This window comes from Musca autumnalis, unplaced genomic scaffold (genome assembly GCF_047663935.1).
Source record: "Musca autumnalis isolate F117 unplaced genomic scaffold, ASM4766393v1 scaffold_4, whole genome shotgun sequence".
Taxonomy (NCBI): Eukaryota; Metazoa; Arthropoda; class Insecta; order Diptera; family Muscidae; genus Musca; species Musca autumnalis.
Window position 1 is genome coordinate 138860891 of NW_027411977.1, and position 18528 is coordinate 138879418.

At 32.7% G+C, this 18528-nt stretch overlaps 1 protein-coding gene across 5 annotated transcripts in view; it reads right to left on the reverse strand.

Moving 5' to 3' along the window:
- Nucleotides 1-2286: 2286 nt before the first annotated feature.
- The window catches only part of trh (PAS domain-containing protein trachealess), a 249941-nt gene continuing 233699 nt past the window's right edge, over nucleotides 2287-18528 (reverse strand). For 3 of the 5 annotated variants that reach the window (XM_073981561.1, XM_073981564.1, XM_073981563.1), the window contains 7 exons: nucleotides 17348-17583; nucleotides 10310-10377; nucleotides 9904-10192; nucleotides 9711-9832; nucleotides 6308-6501; nucleotides 6127-6233; nucleotides 2287-6025 (listed from right to left, as the gene is read on the reverse strand). In XM_073981561.1, coding sequence (XP_073837662.1) covers nucleotides 4425-6025; nucleotides 6127-6233; nucleotides 6308-6501; nucleotides 9711-9832; nucleotides 9904-10192; nucleotides 10310-10377; nucleotides 17348-17583 — 2617 coding nt within the window. In that variant the 3' untranslated portion in view covers nucleotides 2287-4424. Of the gene's footprint in view, nucleotides 6026-6126; nucleotides 6234-6307; nucleotides 6502-9387; nucleotides 9448-9710; nucleotides 9833-9903; nucleotides 10193-10309; nucleotides 10378-17347; nucleotides 17584-18528 lie in introns of all 5 variants that reach the window. The other 2 variants (XM_073981560.1, XM_073981562.1) reach the window with 1 other exon arrangement.

Sequence of the window (18528 nt, forward strand, 5' to 3'; positions counted from 1 at the left end):
GGCCAATAGACTGGTCCATAACGTGCTCACCGAAGTGTCCTTTCAATAAATCCATTGATTGATGCGATGTGTGGGAAGTGGCGCCGTTTTGTTGAAACCAAATGTCGCGAGATTACGAGCTTCAATTTCAGATATCAAATAGTCGGTTATCACGGCGCAATAACGGTTGCCATTGACGATGAAGTCCTAACCGGCATCATTTTGGAGAAATAGTATCCGATGATTCCACCGTCCCACAAACCGTTATTTTTTCTGGATGAAGTGGCAGCTCTTGAATCTCTTTAAGTTGTTCTTCTTCCCAAATGTGGCAATTTTGCTTCTAAACATACCTATAGAGCCAGAAATGTGCCTCATTACTGAACAAAATTAGGATCGAAACATACTCCCCACATAACGCGAACTTTCGTAATAAAGTTGAACGATTTGTAAATGTTGTAGGGGCGTAAGCTTTTCCATGACAACATGTAAAATAATACTAAACAAAAATAACATGAACACGTGACACGACTCACGCGTGATCTGTCAGAAAAAGGCTGTTGAAAAAGTACCTCTTGTTGGATGACCCGTTGTCAACTCCTTCGGGTACCTCCCAAACAAAATTTCGGACAAATGCAGTTTAAGGCCTGCTCTCGAATATCATTGATCTTTGTTGTAACAACTTGTATTGCCTTGCTCCATTACGACGGTACAAGCTTTTTCAGGGGCAAGTGCATACTTCCATGGCCTAAAAGCTGTAAAGACCCATATATTTTGTACAAACTTCGTTTAAGTTCGAAGACGGGCACTATAGGCACCTCCGGTAGCTCCTCCCAAAAGATAAAAAAATGTTACTAACATTTTACGCGTTATATCTGTTGAACGGATCAACCCAAGTTCCTATAATTTTGAGGTAGTAAAATACTTCGTCTACGTCGGCACCACCATAAACACAATAAGAAATAAGAAGAATTGTATTGACCAACAGATGCTACTTTGTCTTAAGTTAGTTTAAAATCAATGCCACATCTCGCCAAACAAAAATAACACTTTACAAAACGCAGATATGGTTCTGAAGCATGGGTACTTGCGCTAGTAGATATGGCAGTGATTGGTGTGTTCGAGAGAAAACTTTTTCGAAAGACCTATCGGAGTTGACGGTGAGCTGTATCGCCATCGACATCAGCATAGTTAAACGTATTGTGTTGTAACGATTGCCTTGGCTAGGCCATGTCTTGAGAATGAGCGATGATGACCCCATTAAAAAGGCGTATAAATGCGGGCCGCATGGCGGTACACATCTTGTCGGATCTTGAAATAGCTACAATATGTATATTTGGTCGATTTTGGGTATTTTAGACACTATATATCTATATAGAAATCCGATTAGATTATCACAATGTTTTTAGGATTGGTTTTTAGCCACAAATATGAACTGGTAAAGTTTTTGCGGCCTTTAGAGAATTGTCGTGAAAATGCATCTTTGGCCCAATACAAATTATTATGGAAACATAGATCGATCGGTTGGTAAGAGTACCAAAAGAGAAAAATTGTTTTTTGGGTCGCCCTAATGTACAGATTTTGCTTTTCAGATCGGTCACGTTGTCATATTAGATTTTCTAATATGAATGTAATTTCTGAAGTCCCATTATATTGATAAGAAAAAAAATCGTTTTAAATTGTAATTTATAATATTATTTATTATAGTGTTTTTTATATTTTTGTGTATTTAGATAATAACTATAGTGCTATTATTTAAATAATTTCGTTTTTTTTTGTTTTGTAATATTTTTGAAAATAGCGAACATTAAATATTATAGCAAAACTTTATTCTTATCATTATAGTTGTGGTGTAGTTTTTTTTGAGTTTTCAGATAATATTGATTGTTGGTTTTTGTTCGTTATAAATATACAATTTGCAACTATGGACAAAGAATTATTTAATAAAATCTTATAAAATTGCTAATTAAACTATTAACAAAAATTTGTAAAACAATAATAATAATCATAATAATGATGACGATAATATTCAGAAACTTAAAGCATTAAAACAATATTTCTTTTTGATTTATATCATTGTGTTTTTTTATAAAAATTGATATTTATTCTAATAATTCTTAATTTAAAACAGGAAGCATTTGATATGTTGTTTAAAAACGAAGTTAATTACACAGAACAGAGATTTAAAAAAAGGAAATGTATAAATAGAAATTATTTTTTAATTTGTTGTTTTTTTCGTATATATTATTGGCACACTATCTAAGTCTTGGAAGTTGGTTTTTGGGAATATACATACAATAAATGTTTGTGTTTTTTTTTAATTTTTGTTTAAGCTTTAATGTTAATGCAAAAATTACAATATTACTTTGAGTATATCTGGGAATTGGTTACTTAATTTTAGTTTATATTAATTAAATTTGTATATTTTGTGTGTGTGTGGGGGTGTTTCTAATAGCTAAATCTCGTTTGGGTTACGAGAATGGTATGAGTATTCTTTTAGGATAATGGTTGTAATTTGATTTTTTGTTTTTCCTTTTTCATCCTTATATATTTTATAATTTACAAATCTTAACAATTATTTAACAACATTTAATGTTTTAACGTTCTTCTACCATTCACAAAATGAAAAAAAAAATAATGTACAAATTTCTTAATATTTAATGTGGATTAATATGCATGTGTTTGACAAACATACGCCAGCATATTGCAATATTTGTTTTATAATTATTTTTATGCATACACAAGTACATATTACTGGTGTGGATTAATGGGTCGTTTATGCCTTAAATCGATACTCCATTGAAGGATCAATAGGAATTTGGCAAAGGTATGAACATAACGCAATACAATTTAAGTTCAATGTACATAATCGACTCAAGATTTGCATTTAAATTATATTTTTTATATATGTATTTACATGCTAAAGCGTTATTTGCGTTGCCAAATTATACCTGTGTTTGGTAAAATTGACACACATATGTATTTAATATCGATTCAACATACAAAATTCTTAATCGTCAAATTAGATGGATATTCAAGTAACTTCTTCTCATGGACTTCTTTAAACCTTGTGGTTTTGAGTTCCCAAATTAAATTCCTCAATACAACTTTGTTATAAGCAAAATGGCGCCCAACGTGGTGTACTTTTGATTAAAAGTTCGTATAAAGCTAAATTTAAATGATGGATATTTTTTATCTTGTCATCTTTTATAGTCGAAGGTTTGGGATTCTGGCGCCCAACGTTGGTACACTGACAAACAATTAATTTTGGAAAAATTAGATGTCTTCTAATGTTTTTTTAACACGGACAAAAAAGGGCTAATAACATTTAAAGTGGCACCCAATGTAGCTGCTTTTGTGAGACATAAATTTGAATTTTGAGCTTTACGTGTAAATTGTCGAAAAATATACCCGAGTCTTATATTGAAATTTTTCGAGGTTTTGGTTTGAATTGTTATGGAATCTCTTCTAAATTCCTTCCTTATAAAGCGCCCAATATAAGTCGGAAGTCAGGGAATCTCGCCCACAATGGAAACAGTGACCATTGTCCATTCAAGCCAATTTTGAATTTTTTATATATACTATAGAAGCAGTTAATAGCGAAGTTCTTTATAAAGTGTAAACGATTTCCTATAAAATTTCACTTTAAGGCTTAATTATTGACCGAAAGTAATAATGAGATTATAAATGGCGCCCGACGTGGAGTTACACTTTTTTAAATAGTAATGGCGTTTCAAAAAACTCGAAGTTAATGCAATAGGTCATTGCTTTCTCTTCTACAGTGGATTTTGTCGATAGTCCAATGGGCGCCAATTTTGCTATTCATTTATTGTAACTTCTAACATTCTGCAAAGTTTTGGTAGAAACTGTCTTATAACGACTTATTTAAAAATGTTCTTTCAATGGTTAACGATTTTCTACTAAATCGCACTTTACGGTTTTATCATTGACCAAAATTAATAATGACATTATAAATGGCGCCCAACATGGAATGCCCTTTCTAAAGAGTCTTGCATTTTCATTTGAAGTGAGCTTAGAATTCTACCTTATATTTATATCGATTTCATATTGATGTTGGTGGTAAGTGAGAGAACCTGGCGCCCAACGTGGGGACATAGGCATTTTTTCCACTCAACGCACATTCAAAAACATTTTAGTGACTCGAGAACATTACAAAACTTTAGAGATCAATGGGAAGGGAATTTTCTCTCTTAATTACCCTTTCGAACATTGAAAAACATACGTGCCACCTTGCCCAATGTACCCACAATATCCCAACCATCTTTCCTACCCATTACGCTGCTACCAACATTACCACCAACATTTGAACCAGTTGGAACATAACTCTGATGCCACAAGGACGATGACGAAGAAGTTACCGACGACGGGTGGTGGTCCACCAAAAGTGATGACGATGTATCGAAATTTTGATTACAATTTAGGTCGACCTATGAGGGCGTTGAATACCAACCACTTGTCGGGGCGCCCTTATGATACAAATGAAAACTGGAATGTGGTGCAAAATATTGTTGTTGATCCAAATTACTATAGGTCAAGCCAGTGGTGGCATCTGCCGTGGTAGTGGTGTGATGCATTGCAGCTGTAGCCGAATAGGGTTGAGGTTTAAGGGGAAGTGGTGATGTCACATCTGTTGTACTGGTAGTTGTTGAAGGATACTGTGACTTAAGCGGGTCTACATATTCATAGCTACCATTCAGGGTGGTCAGTGTCGGCGCCGAGGATGGAGGCTTTCCGGCATTCAGTGAATTGTTGGAATCACGTGGTGATACCGAACTAGGCGGTGTCATGGCATTGTGATAATCTATGGTACTGTGATGGTAGCTTCCATAGGTGGATACCAAATTGGTAAAGGCATCCGTTGAAGTCTTTTGCGAATGTGGATGCAGTTGTATGTATTGATTATCGTATGACGATTCACTGCCAGGTGGTGTGGGTAGTGGACCCGTCTGTTGATCACCATAATATACCCCAGTGGGTGTTTGCCGCGCTGTGGCCCGAATAACACTCTCACGATTTGCATAGAGTTGCCGGAGCAAAGCTGTAGCAGGCATTGGTGGAGCTGGTTGTTGATAATGTGGTGTACCAATCCACTGTATGGTACTGCTCTTTTCATTTTGCTGTTGTTGTTGTTTGAGCAAAGAATCAGTACTGAAATCGGTGGTATTGGCAACGGGATTACCAGCCGTGCTACCGGGTGAAGGCAGATGTTTTGACATGGCTTGTTCCAAATCCTTAACCGATGATTCAGCACTTTGTATTTGAGGTGGTTGAGTTGGTGGTTGTTGCTGGGGCTGTTGTTGTTGTGGCTGCTGTTGATGTTGCTGTTGGTTATCATCTATAATCGATGGTAATCTACTGCGTGGTGTATCACGATCTAAAGCAGGAACTTTGGCATTTGGCTCATTAACCGCTGGATCTACTGCACCCGTAGGATCCACCACCTCTGGCTGTTGGGGAACAACTTTGCTCTTGCGTTTACGTTTCGTTGTTGTTGGAGCAGGTGTAGGAGCTTGGGCAACTGTGGTGGGTAAATTATTCACCGAACCATCATCCATTGCTCCCACCACAGTTGGTGTGCTGGGACTATCTTTGATCAAGGTCAAATTGTTATTTGATACACTGTTATTGGCATTGCGTCCTCTGGATCTTTGTTGTTGCTGCTGCTGCTGTTGGGTATCTGGTTCGGTTTTCGGTGAGGCCAATTTTGTTTCGCTACCAGCTAGGCCACTTAGACCATCACTCGTCATTGCACTTGTTGAGGGATCTCCACTTGGTGAACCTGAACTTTTATCAAGATTCGAAAGATCTTCGTGTTTGATATTATCCAATGGTGGCTCCAATTGGCAGCAATCCAAAATAAGATTTTCATTTTCCCGATTACTAATCACATAATTTACACAGATGATGTTTTGTTCCTCGGCATTTTTGGAATTGCACACCACAGTGGCACAACTTTGCATCCAGGTATAGCCTCCACTTTTGTTCATTAGGCGATAATAGCCGGTAAGGACTTGGCCCTTTTCAATAACTGTAAAAACGGAAAGGAAAGAATGTTAATAAGTATTTTCTTATCGCGTTAATGTTTATAAATGAGATTTAGGATAATTTTTAAAAGAAAAACAAACTTACGATCTGTGTGATGTTTTCGCATACGATTGGCATCTTCAGCATGGCACAGGGCATACATACTTTTGCCCACCACTTCTTCCGGTGAATAATCCAATAACTCTGAAATCCTACAATAATAAAAAGACATAAATCACAATTAGTTTCCAATGATTGTCGTTTATTCCAAAATCCTCCAAATTACCTTGGTTCACAGTGGGCAATGCGAAAATCGAAATTAAGTCTTGTCACAAACATGTCACATTCTAAGCGTATTTCATGCACAGATGGTGGTGGCAGCGCAATAGCCAAAGCCACCATACCCAATAGTGGTTGTTGTGATATTCTTGTATGTGAAAATGTATATTGCGGCCGTAGTTTACACAATAACAGGACAACCTTTAAGTAGATAGAGAACAAAAAGGAAAACATTAAAATGTGGTACAATTTTTAAATAAAAATTACTTGGTTAGGTATTATTAAAAGAAATAAAAATGTTTTAGATTAAAAAAATATAAATGTTAGGGTAAAATCTGTTTCGTTGGTATCCATAGATAGACCATATATGATAATTAACATTGTGTGTTTCAAAATATTGAGAAGAAATTTTTTTGGTCTGTTCCTTTACTTTTGAAAATAGTAAAACCGGCAAAAGTAGTAAAAGTTGTAAACTGCTCCCATATGAATTGTATGGCGTCTGAAGTAAAGGAACGCTTTTTGAGTAAAAAATGGTAAAACTTGAAGATTCTTGCACGTAAAGGAACAGAGCTTTTATTAAAGCAGCAGCACAGGAAATGTATGTATTTCCAAAGCCAAGAAGAAATTATTGATATGCTGGACCAAAATCGCAAATTTTCCTTAAGAAAATTATTGAAATCATAGAAAAATTAAAATAATTTTCATCAAATTTGCAAGGACAGCTCACATTTAAGCAAAGGTTTTCACAGTTTTCTGTTTTTGAAATCGCAAAATAAAATATACATGAGGCTTGAGAATTTAAAAAAGTTAAGGTGAAATGGACATCATTATCATTATCAGGGACGGATAAACCCCTCAGAAAATTTATAAAATTTGTTGTATTTGATACAAGAAAATTTAATCTTAGCTTTGAAAATGACGATTAGATGATTCTCTATTTTACCAGTCCACATGGGCAATGATTTGCTATCGGGAAGACAAGATCACATTTAAGCTCCTTGACAAATGTTTACATGTTACATTTTATTCGTGGCTATATTAAAAAACAAACTGAAATAAATTTGAGACTTAAAAAAGATTAAAAATTAACTTAAAAACAAATCAAGGTGAAATTGACAATGGTGTTCTGGGACAAGGCAAAATCACATTTTCAGAGAAATAAACACCTGGGCAATTTTTTGTATTTGACAGATCCATAGTTTTTAGCTTTAAAGTTAGCATTCAAAATAAAGTTAAGATGATTCTGCTGTTAGAACAGCATCCATGGACAATTGTTTGCTGTGGTAGCAAGACAATGTCACATTTAAGCTACTCGGCAAATGTTTAATGTTATATTTTATTGTAAGTTTTCGTAGTTTTCAGCTTTTAAAATAGCAAATAAAATAAACATGGCGTCATAAAAAAGCTAAACATTACATGGACAATGGTGTTCTGTGGCAAGACAAGATTACATTTTCAGGGGTGCATAAACACGTCAGAAAATATGTATAATTTGCTGTATTTGTTCGGACAAATTCACAGTTTGCAGCTTTTAAAACAACAAAAATAAAACCCACGTGTTTAAGTATTAAGGTGTAATTCCTAAATTCACGACTACTTCTCAGAGGAAGACTTCGTGGCTTCCAAGTACAAATGCGAAATTCTTCAAAATCGTTTTTTTTTTTTTGGAAAATAGTAGACAGAGTCTATCTAAACAACCGAATTGATCCTTGTTCTGAGCGTGGTACCTGAGAGTCGAATACGTGAACCAAAGAAGGTGGAAGCGGAACGCTTAATGCGCAATAAAACTAAGTTTTCGTGTGGCAAGCTAACATCACATTTCAGCACCTCTGCCAATGTTTACATGTTGCAATTTATTATTGGTTTTCATAGAGTTCAGCTTCACATGTTACAATTTATTACAGTTTTCATAGCTTTCAGCTTTTAAAATAGCAAAATAAAATAATATGAGGTATAATAACTAAGCAAAACGTTAAGATTATTGGTCTGTTCCTTTACTTTTGAAAATAGTGAAACCGGAAAAAGTTGTAAACTGCTCCCATATGAATTGTATGGTGCCTGAAGTAAAGGAACGCTTTTCGAGTAAAAAGTGGTAAACTTTGAAGATTCTTGCAATTAAAGGAACAGAGCTTTTATGTGATTTAACTTTACAAAATGCTTGACATATTTTCACAGAAAAAATGTGCATCTTTTTATGTCATTGAGGTCCCTTGTAATGTGATATTAGTATTTTGAATACATATACTAGGCGTTTACACATAGACAGTATTGGCAAGACAAAAGCAAAGTTTCAAACCATTTTCACCAATACATTCATACTTTTCTCTATAAATATTTAAACATTTATAAATGTATCTGTGAAAAAGGATTGTATATTTGCTATTGTCTTGCCAATACTGGCATTTGTAAACGCCGGGATAGTGTATTCATTTGAAAGCTGAAAATTTCGAATCTTTTCCATAAAATCATTTTGTCACAATTGCTGAATGTCGATTCTTCTCATTCCGTAATAAAATTATGTATGTATGTACATCTTAGGGACACGGAAGTAGACTTTTAATTTTTATGTGTTGAATAGTTTAGAATTCAAAGTTGCATTTTGGTTGTAGAGGAATTTGAAAAGTGAACCTTTTCTAATAGACTTTCGAATTGAAAAAATCATAGAACATGTTTTGGAATGGGGGCATTCTCCTCCGAAATACATATTAGATTTTTGATGGTACTGAAATTGCAAGAAAATTTTATAATCGATTAGCGATCGATTTTCATTGTTAAATAATATTTGCAGAATGTATGAATTTAAGTGGTTATGACAGTATCGTGAACAAACAATGGCTATATGCGTGTATTTGTGTTTTGCTTAAACAATTCGATACTGATCAATAAAATCAGTTAAGTTTTCATAAAGTCGTTACAAAAATATTGGTTAGTAAAATTTTGAAAAAATTAAATAAATTAATTTGTTAATTTGATTTTTTAATATAAAACAAAAACAACAAAAAAAAAACGAAAAAATTATTGTTGGTAATTCAAATTCAAGTTTTCTAACGATTTCGATGCTTTGTACTGATTTTAATTGATACGTACCGAATAATTGGTGCCCATGTTTTTACCATTTTTACCACCACTGGCCGATTGGTCATTAGCCTGCAGATAATGAAGGGGAAAAGGGAGAGGGTTTAAGATGGATAACATAGATGTTGTTTTTTTTTTGTGTTATTTTTTTTTTCTTTTACTTGACATGAGGGAGAGTTAATGAACAGAAAAGAAGGAATCTAAAACAAAAAAGGAGAAACTACTTTCTACCAAAAAATACACTACAGCTACAAACAACTACAAATTTGAACTTTAGCTGGAAAGTTATTATCTGAAAAAATTAAAAAGGAAAACAAAATAGTTTTTTAACTTACCCTATAACCGGAAGATTTAAAATGACAGCCTCTTTTGGTTAAGGTGGATTTCATGCGTACACAAAATGAACGTTCGAAACCTTTGTAGCCGCTATTTGAGTTCATGGTCATTTGACCGGAAACTAAGAGGGGAGGAGAGAAAGGAACAAATGAGACTTATGTTGATAAAGATTTTCTTTTAAATACCACTTACCATCTGGATTATTTGTGCCATGGGAGCCAATACCATCATCGGAACCCCCAGAATGGGGCGATGACATACCAGCCGCTCCCGATGATGAACCAGCACCATTTATGCCACCCGATGTTAGGCTGAGACCAAGTTGTTCAGCTATTTCGGCATGATCACCTTGATGTATGTAATCGAATATACTGCTGCCTGTCATTTCCACCTGTGATAAGCCCAAATATATGGATACCGTTTCCGAAATGTACAGGAAGCGGCCATCAGCAGCAACGGCCAATGCAAAGCCATCCAAAGACTAAAGGAAATGTAAGAAAGACAATATTTGTTGTTGTTTGAAAAATTTGCATATTTTTAAGAGAGAAAACAATTATCTTCTTCTTCGAAAAAAGAAAGAAGGTAACCAAATGCTTACCTGTAATATGTGGGTACCCTGATGTTGTTCAAATAAATCAACGGCGGGACTGCGTCTTATGGCTGCACCTACAACAATGAAGAAGAAAAAACGAACAAATTATTAAAATAAATAAGCTACAAATTCGATTTAGAACTGGAATAGTTCTTTGCGGTGGGGCTAAACAAATTTTTGTTTTAAGGCTATGTGTATAAATCTTTTTATTTATTTATAAATAGGTTTAACCCAAGGTTTCCATCATAATTTATTACAAAACCCTCTTAGCTGCCAGATTATAACTCATAAATCTTGAGGCTAAAAAAACAACAATATTTTTCTATAATTCAATTAAAGGATTTTTATGATTTTGACCCAAGGCAGGCCACAAAAGGAGCAACTAAAATTATAAAAAGAGCCCTTAAGAAATTGAGTTGAAAAACCTATAAAATTTATGAGAATTTTCGTCGCCCCTCTCCATAATAACAAAAAAGTAGAAATGCCAAGGAAAAACCATACATATCCTTATGATTATTACGATTATTGTTATTATTGCTAACGCCCAGCAGCTTAACGCCATCAAAACACATGGACATACAGCAGAGGCAGCAGGTTATGGGTGACTTCCCCACTCCATAAGTCGTTTTTTTGTTGAACTCAAGCCAAAAAAGACGAAAGGTGATGACCACTGGCATTGTCCTGGCAATCCCAGGAGTAACACATATGCTTCATTTGCACTTTTTTCCATTTATGTTTGCTTCCTTCTCCCCCCAGCTATGAGTAAAACTTCAATTTGGCAAGCAATTTACTTAGTTCTCAACACATACACACTTGTTACTGTGTACGTTGGAGTGTGAGCTCTTTTTATGACAATTCAATAAAAATAATCATCTTTCCATTGTTAGGCAGGCATTGTAGGTTATGTGGTAGTATGCCAGAGGTGTAAGTTTAACTGCCACTTGTAAGTACTTTAGTGGAAAAATAAAAAGGGATGAATAGGAAAAATATATTTTTCCCAGAGTTTCCTTTATTGATTTAGCACTGACGGACAAGGAGGGTTCAGCTGTTTATGAATTATTTATGGGAATTATTGAAAGACCCATTTTTTGCATCCTTAAAGAGAGAGGACTTTGACTAAGGTGGTACATAATTTAATAAAATACTAATACTAAATATATACTAAAAAGTGTTATTTACAAGAAGATTTTCTAACTAATGGAAATTTGATTTTGACATAGTAAAAATATTCGATAATGACAATAAAATGTATACTCTTGAGATTTTACGACGTCCTGAGAGGACGCAAACATCCATGGACACCAAAGAGAATAAAGACAATACCTGAACTCTGTTGCAATAGTTTGAAAGAGATAGTACTTTGATTTAGATTTATTTTAGTAATTATTATTTTTATCTATTCAAAATTTTCAAAGTCTCGTGGTATGCGGCTTTTTTATTATAAAAAGACAAATCTACTAAAATATGTAAAAATTGTAAATAAAAACTTTAGCAATGTCCACTTTTAATTGGTATACCATTACAGTTTCTATTTAACATGTTTCCCCAGTTTATAAAATAAGCTAGTTGCTGCAATGATTATTTTACATTCACATATTGTAATTAAAACAACACGTAATAGTTTTAAGTTATTATTTTTTATACAATTGTGAACTTCTTAATATTTTTCGAAAAGACTCAATAAAAAAAAATTGAAATTGAAAAAAATTGTTTTTGTTCTTAGGATTTTCAAATAAAAAAGCTCCCGACGATGTTGTAATAAAGCCAACGAAAGGTTGAACAAAATATGAGATAAATTAGTTTTATTTACTTCACAAAAGCACTTGACCGATTTAGTCAAGGAAGTTCGATCTTAACACTTGCACTTAAAATAAGTATTTAGTGTAAATGCCTTATTTATTTGACAGATATTCTATGGAATTGACAACTTTAGTGAGGCATGTTTTATTAAATCTGTTATAGTACATTTATGTATAACAGGATTTAACAAATCCACTGGGTTTCAAATGTCAATTCCTTTCCCTATAAATCATCATTAAGAAGGTTAACCCTGCAAAAGGCTATAATATAAACATGGCCTTAGATGTAGATTGGGCTTTATTCATTATCTTTCAGTTTTGGGGGTTCATTCCGATCACCAAAAGGAACCAAGTCGTTCATTTCGTTCGTTGGTTCATTTTCGATCATTATAACATTTTACTCTATCATTTTCTTGTGAATATCGTTCATGCTTCCCCTTTTTATCATCAAGATAGTCGTAAAAAGACCTGAAGCAAATGCTGCAAAGTTTGAACGTCGTTCTTTCAAAATCAGTTATCCAAAATACCTTGAAGGGTTCTATCAACAGTTTCAAATGCTCTTTTGAATTGCACTCGTGCATACCTTTCCCGGTAACACTCCGTTTAGAAATGTTACAATGGAGTTTTAATATGAATCACATTCAAAGGCAGCATAAATATAAGGATGGCTGATCATTTTATAAACGAATGAGATGGGTATGGTTCCGTTCGTTCATCTCAAGGAATTGTTTCTTTGAACTAGTTCGTTCATTGAATGACACAACTCTATTATTTTTAACTATAGTAGAAGGGCTGAGCTCGCATGTGTGCTAGCACATAGGCAAATTGTGAAAACGTGCTCTTAATTTTTGTGAACCATGAATAATTAAACATTTATGCAATTTTTTTATTTATAATTTTTAATAATTTGCATTGTGGACGATTTTAGACAGCATTAATATTTAAACAATTTTGAAATAAGTAATGAAACATCAAGAAAAATTAAATATTAATTCCCCCTTAAATTTCCCTCTCTCTCCATTTTGCTCAGCCCTGTGTAATAGGTCCGCAATTTTTCAGTCCATGTGTAACCTATTAATTTATATCTATATATACTCAATATATATTTTTTTGTTTTATATGTAGTCATAAATTTTGTGTTTATACATCAACTGTACTGTAGTTGTTTGTTTTTTTTTTTAATTTTTTTACAGGCACTGCTGGTGTCATCCATACTTTAACGTCAATCCAACCTACCAACCAAGCCATTTCAACCACAATTCATTTGACCGTTTATTTAAAGGTAGTTTTCGTTTTTGTTATTGTTGTCGTTTTTTTATTAATGAAAAACCAACAACAATAAAACGCTATGTATATTCAATTCGATTAATTTGCATAAAAAAGTGTGTAAAATATACAAATTTGTTTGTTTCTGAGCTTAGCTCATTGAGTGAGCAAGCAAACAGTAGCCACCAGCAAGCAGTACGATTATAGTGCTCATGCGCGCAACCATTTTGTTTTGTGGCACATTTTTATTATCGTCGTTGTATTTATTTGTTGATGTCTTTATCGCTTTTGTTGTTATGTGGTGGCAATTGAAAAAATTGTAATTTTTTGTTTGTTTGTTTTGTAGGTATTTAAAGGTAACGGAAGGTTAAATTGTTGTTTTTTGTCATTTGTAAAATTCCCCACTCGCTTCCCCACAATTGTTTTTTGTAGTTGTTTTTGGAGTCCCATTAAAAGTAATTGAATTATTTTTCATAGCTCAATGGTTTTATTTAAAACACTGACCATAAAGACAATGAGACTATATTGGAAAAAATGTTGAATTTTATTACCTTGATTTTAATTGAGTCATTATTAATGATTTTTTGTTTGAAATAATGAAATTGATTTTGTAATTTTTTTTAGTTGCCATTTTTTCTCTCTCCTTCTTTTGCCAATACGCCATAATGAATGAAGGAAGGGATTTTTATGGGTTTTATTTATGATTAATAAAAAATATTTTAGAATTCCCAAGAGAAAAATTGGAAATGAGTCACACGATTTGTCCTAAAATATGTTGAATATTCTAGTTGGCGTATCTGAAATATTCGAGCTATTTAGGACAATTTTCTGAATTTAGAACTTCTAGAATGAAATTTCTTTATTGGACCATATCTCTGGATAAGATACCGAAGTATCTTATAGCACATTCACGTAGTTGCTTATGCGGGAATAACATCCTTTATTATGCATAATTCTTCTAGAGTTTTTCATAAATTAGCATTATAGTACATTTACTTTTACGAAATCGTGTGGATTTCAACTGTCAATTCCTTTGTGTATACGTCAAATGAAATCTCATCTGAAATCCATTGGATTTCATTTGACGTTTAAGCAATGGAATTGACAGTTGAAATCGAGTGGATTTCGTAAATGTAAACCTAGCATTAGTTGGATTTTTTTGGAAAGTTTCACAGTTTTCAGCATTTAAATTTGTTTGCTTTTAAATAAGTTTGTTTATGTTAGCAGTAAATAAGAAGAGCAGAAGAAGTTTAGTTTTAAATGTTAACTTTTAGCTTTTTGAGCTTACAAATTGGTTTGTTTTGGTCTTTTAAAAGCTGAAAACTATGAAATTGTCTGTTAATAATAATATTTGAAGGCAATCCTTGGGGCTTTCACCAGTACTTGTCTTTATGCTTTATTTCTTAAATCGGTTAAATTTGGCATACAAAATTAAATAGCCTCGAGACTCTTTTTATTTTAAATCCGTTACAAAATTTCCAAAAAGTACTTTCCAATTCTATTTTATTTCAATAGAGAATTTTCGCTTTAAATAAGAAATAGTGTGTAAACATATTTAAGAAAATCGAAAGTCTTCCAATGCTTATGTATGTTGGTACACATGTTTTTGAGGTGTTTCCGAATAAAATTCAAATTTGTCTCATTTACGATTATTTCGTGACTATTTAAACCGAAAGCTATCAATATAAAGTTGAAATTAATTAACCTTCAATTTTATTGTTGCTTATAAAGGTTGCGCCGCTTTGGATGGGGGTAATTTTTGTGACATTACTTTGAAAATTACAAAAAAATAAGGAATGACATAATCAATAGTTATATAATAACATGATATTACAAAACTCACGGTTTAGTGATTTAAAAAAAAATGCCTTTAGATTTCGCCGAAATTTTATTTAAAATTTACAAAGAAGTATTCCAATTGCAAAGGAATGGAACGAAAATGGCTTTCGAAGGAACTATTTAGAATTGGTTCCAATTATAAATGCAAACGATCACAGGTGCGGGCGTTTTGTGTCGATTGCCAAGGAATGTACATATAAAAAATTGTTTAAAATGGTAGAAAATGTTCTCCAGAACTAATACCAATAATAATACTTCTGTTTCTTTACATGGTAGAATCTTTAAGTTTTACCGCTTTTTACTCGAAATGCGTTGCCTTAATTCAATAAGCATACAATGGATATGAGAGCAGTTCTCAACTTTTACTACTTTTGTCAATTTTACTATTTTTAAAAGTAAGTTTTTAAAGCCGAGCCGGAATATCCCACGACACTGTTTCCCTCTTCTCAATTTAGTTTAAAAAATTAATTAATGCTATTTTCCAGAAATGCAATTGCGATTTTTTCATTTATAAATTTGTCAAAGAAATCAAAAATGTTAGATTCTTGCAGTTTCTGGAACAAAGCACTAATTTTATTAAATTATCGTTCTCCATGTGTGCATAGTTTTTTTCATTGAATTATTTATTTATGTATCGGTATGTGTGCATAATTTTTCTTGGTCATTCCATATTCATTAATTTTTAATTTCATTCGGTAGACACATTAAAAACCCAATTTCTAAATAATAAAATTCCAAATAAATTCCCTCCTACAATTAAATAATTTTTAAGATTTTTTTTATAAATTTGGAATATCTATATGTACACATGCTTCTAAACAAAAACGTTTCAAATTCAATAATTAAACAATTAATTATGCTAAGCACACACACAATTAAATTTCAAAATAGTAATAATAATAAAAATACACCAAAATACTGAGTTTATAATACAAAGAAACAAATTTCACTTCCTCTAAAAATTTGTATTTCAAGTACTTGCCCCTCAATACACAATGAATGGCACAGAGTTGAAAATAAAAACTCAAATATGAAATTTGTTAAGTTAACGCTCGCTCCCTCTTATTCTCTCGGTTTCTTTAAGTGTGTATTGCTTGCATTCAAAGGGAAATTTCTCTTTATTTATTTTTATTGATTGTGTGCAAGTGTTGTTGCTATTGCTTCTGCTTGAGTTATTTATGATGCATTTCATTAAACCGCCATATTTTCTTTTTTGTTTTTATATGACTCTTCTTCTTCATCACCTTTTCCTTTCTTCTATTTAAATATGGCCGCTATGTTGTTGGTTTATCTATTATGGAAATGGGTATGATGATGATTCAATGACTTGAAGTGAGTGGAAAGGGGCATTTTGTATTATTTTTTACATTTTGAATGTGGTTTGGGTGAAAGATAAGGTCTCCCATAAACAATTACTCATACAGAGGTTTTCATAAATTAACATTAGTTATTAGTTGAATTTTTACGGAAAGTTTCACAGTTTTCAGCTTTGAAGTTTTTATACTTGCATGAATCTTCAAGTTTTACCACTTTTTACTCGAAAAGCGTTCCTTTACTTCAGACACCACAAAATTCATATGGAAGCAGTTTACAACTTTTACTACCTATGCCGGCTTTACTATTTTCAAAAGTAAAGGAACAGACCATATGTTTATAGTAAATATAGAGAGCAGAAGGTCATTTTACTTTTAACTTTTTACGTTTTAAAAGCTGAAAACTATGAAACTACCCGTTGAAATTCACATAATAACAACTTATAACTTAAAATAGCAACTGGTTGGTCAAATACGTCATATTTTTGGCAAATATTCAATAAAATTGACTGTTTAGATGACTAAATGCGGCTTAATTTTAATGTTTCGTATAGGTTTTTAGGCTTGCAAATGTCTTTGTTTTTGTGAGTTTAAAAGCAAAAATCTATGAAAATCCCCAAACAAATTCTAACTTGTATATTCTATAAAATTAAATTACATTACATTCTAGGTATAAAATTAAATGTGTATTTTATTTTGAAAGTAAATCAAAATGTATTTTTATATCTAAGATCTATTGGCATGTTTTGATAAAAAGATGTCCCAAGGTTTGCCGTAAAAGTGTCCCCAAAAATTATTATTTAATTTGTTTGTTCTTTTCAACTTACTTTTCAATTTGCTGCTAGTGCTTTGTTCTCTGGTCCATGGTGGATCACCATGACTGGAAAAGTCTCTTAATTTTAAATAGCTTATGGTCAGTCTTATTATCGAAGCCTTATCCAATTGACTGGTGATTGCTGCAGGTAATGGTAACATTTTCGCCAATTCATAGAATTCAAAATTTTCTTTGCCACGCCGTGAACGGGCTGCATCGCGGGATTTTTCTTTGCGTAATTCTAAAATTCTGTAAATAAATAAAATAAGAGAAATACAAATGTTAGTATTAATTGTTAAATTCTCTTTGTCAGAGTCAATTTTTAAAGTAGACAAATAACTTTGATTCCACAGCGACTGATCCATCTGTGAATCTATTTAGATTGAAGATTATGAAGCACTAAAACACTTCAAATCATGCTTGATCTTGCATAGAAATACAGCACTGATATCTGGCAAGCTGTTTGCAAAATATGATCCAAGTAGTTATTTCATTTTTTGTGTAACAATCTTTTTAAGTGTGGAAGCCAATCGCCAACTTAAAACGCGTTTTTTCGAAACTGGGTTTTTTAAGATGTGTCACTCTTTGAGTAAATGAGGGATATGTGATGTTTAGGAAATTGTATTTTTTCTATAATTCTTCTTAAAACTCTACAAGCTAAAATATTTTTTAGCCAGAAATTAAAAAGTTTACAGTTCTCAATATGGCGCCCAACGTGAGCTTCTAAATAATATATAAAAATAATTGATTTACCTAAATAATAATGTTTTTGATGGAACTACACTGATTAGAATCGCTGCCATATACCTAGAACCTTATACCAAGCGTTAGGGCCGTTTATGTGAGACTACTCTATCGCCTCTTTGTTAACGTCAATTCAAAACGTGTCGATCTTAATACGTCATCGACTATATAGAAATTTTGCAGAGCTAAAGTATTCGGGAAACCTAAGTCAAGATTGCACTGAACATTTTGATAGTGTCTTGGCGGAATTTCAGGTTCGGGACAAGTTTTGGATCAAGTTACCTAGAATCTACGTCGTAGACGTCTATCCTTAAAAAGTGGATAAAATAGGAAGGAATTAATATCGACTGATGTTCTAATTTCCGATTTAACTTTGATTTGTTTAAGCTATAAATCGCGTTCAACATCAGGCTGATAATTTCGACTAGATTTTTACATTCCAATTGTGAG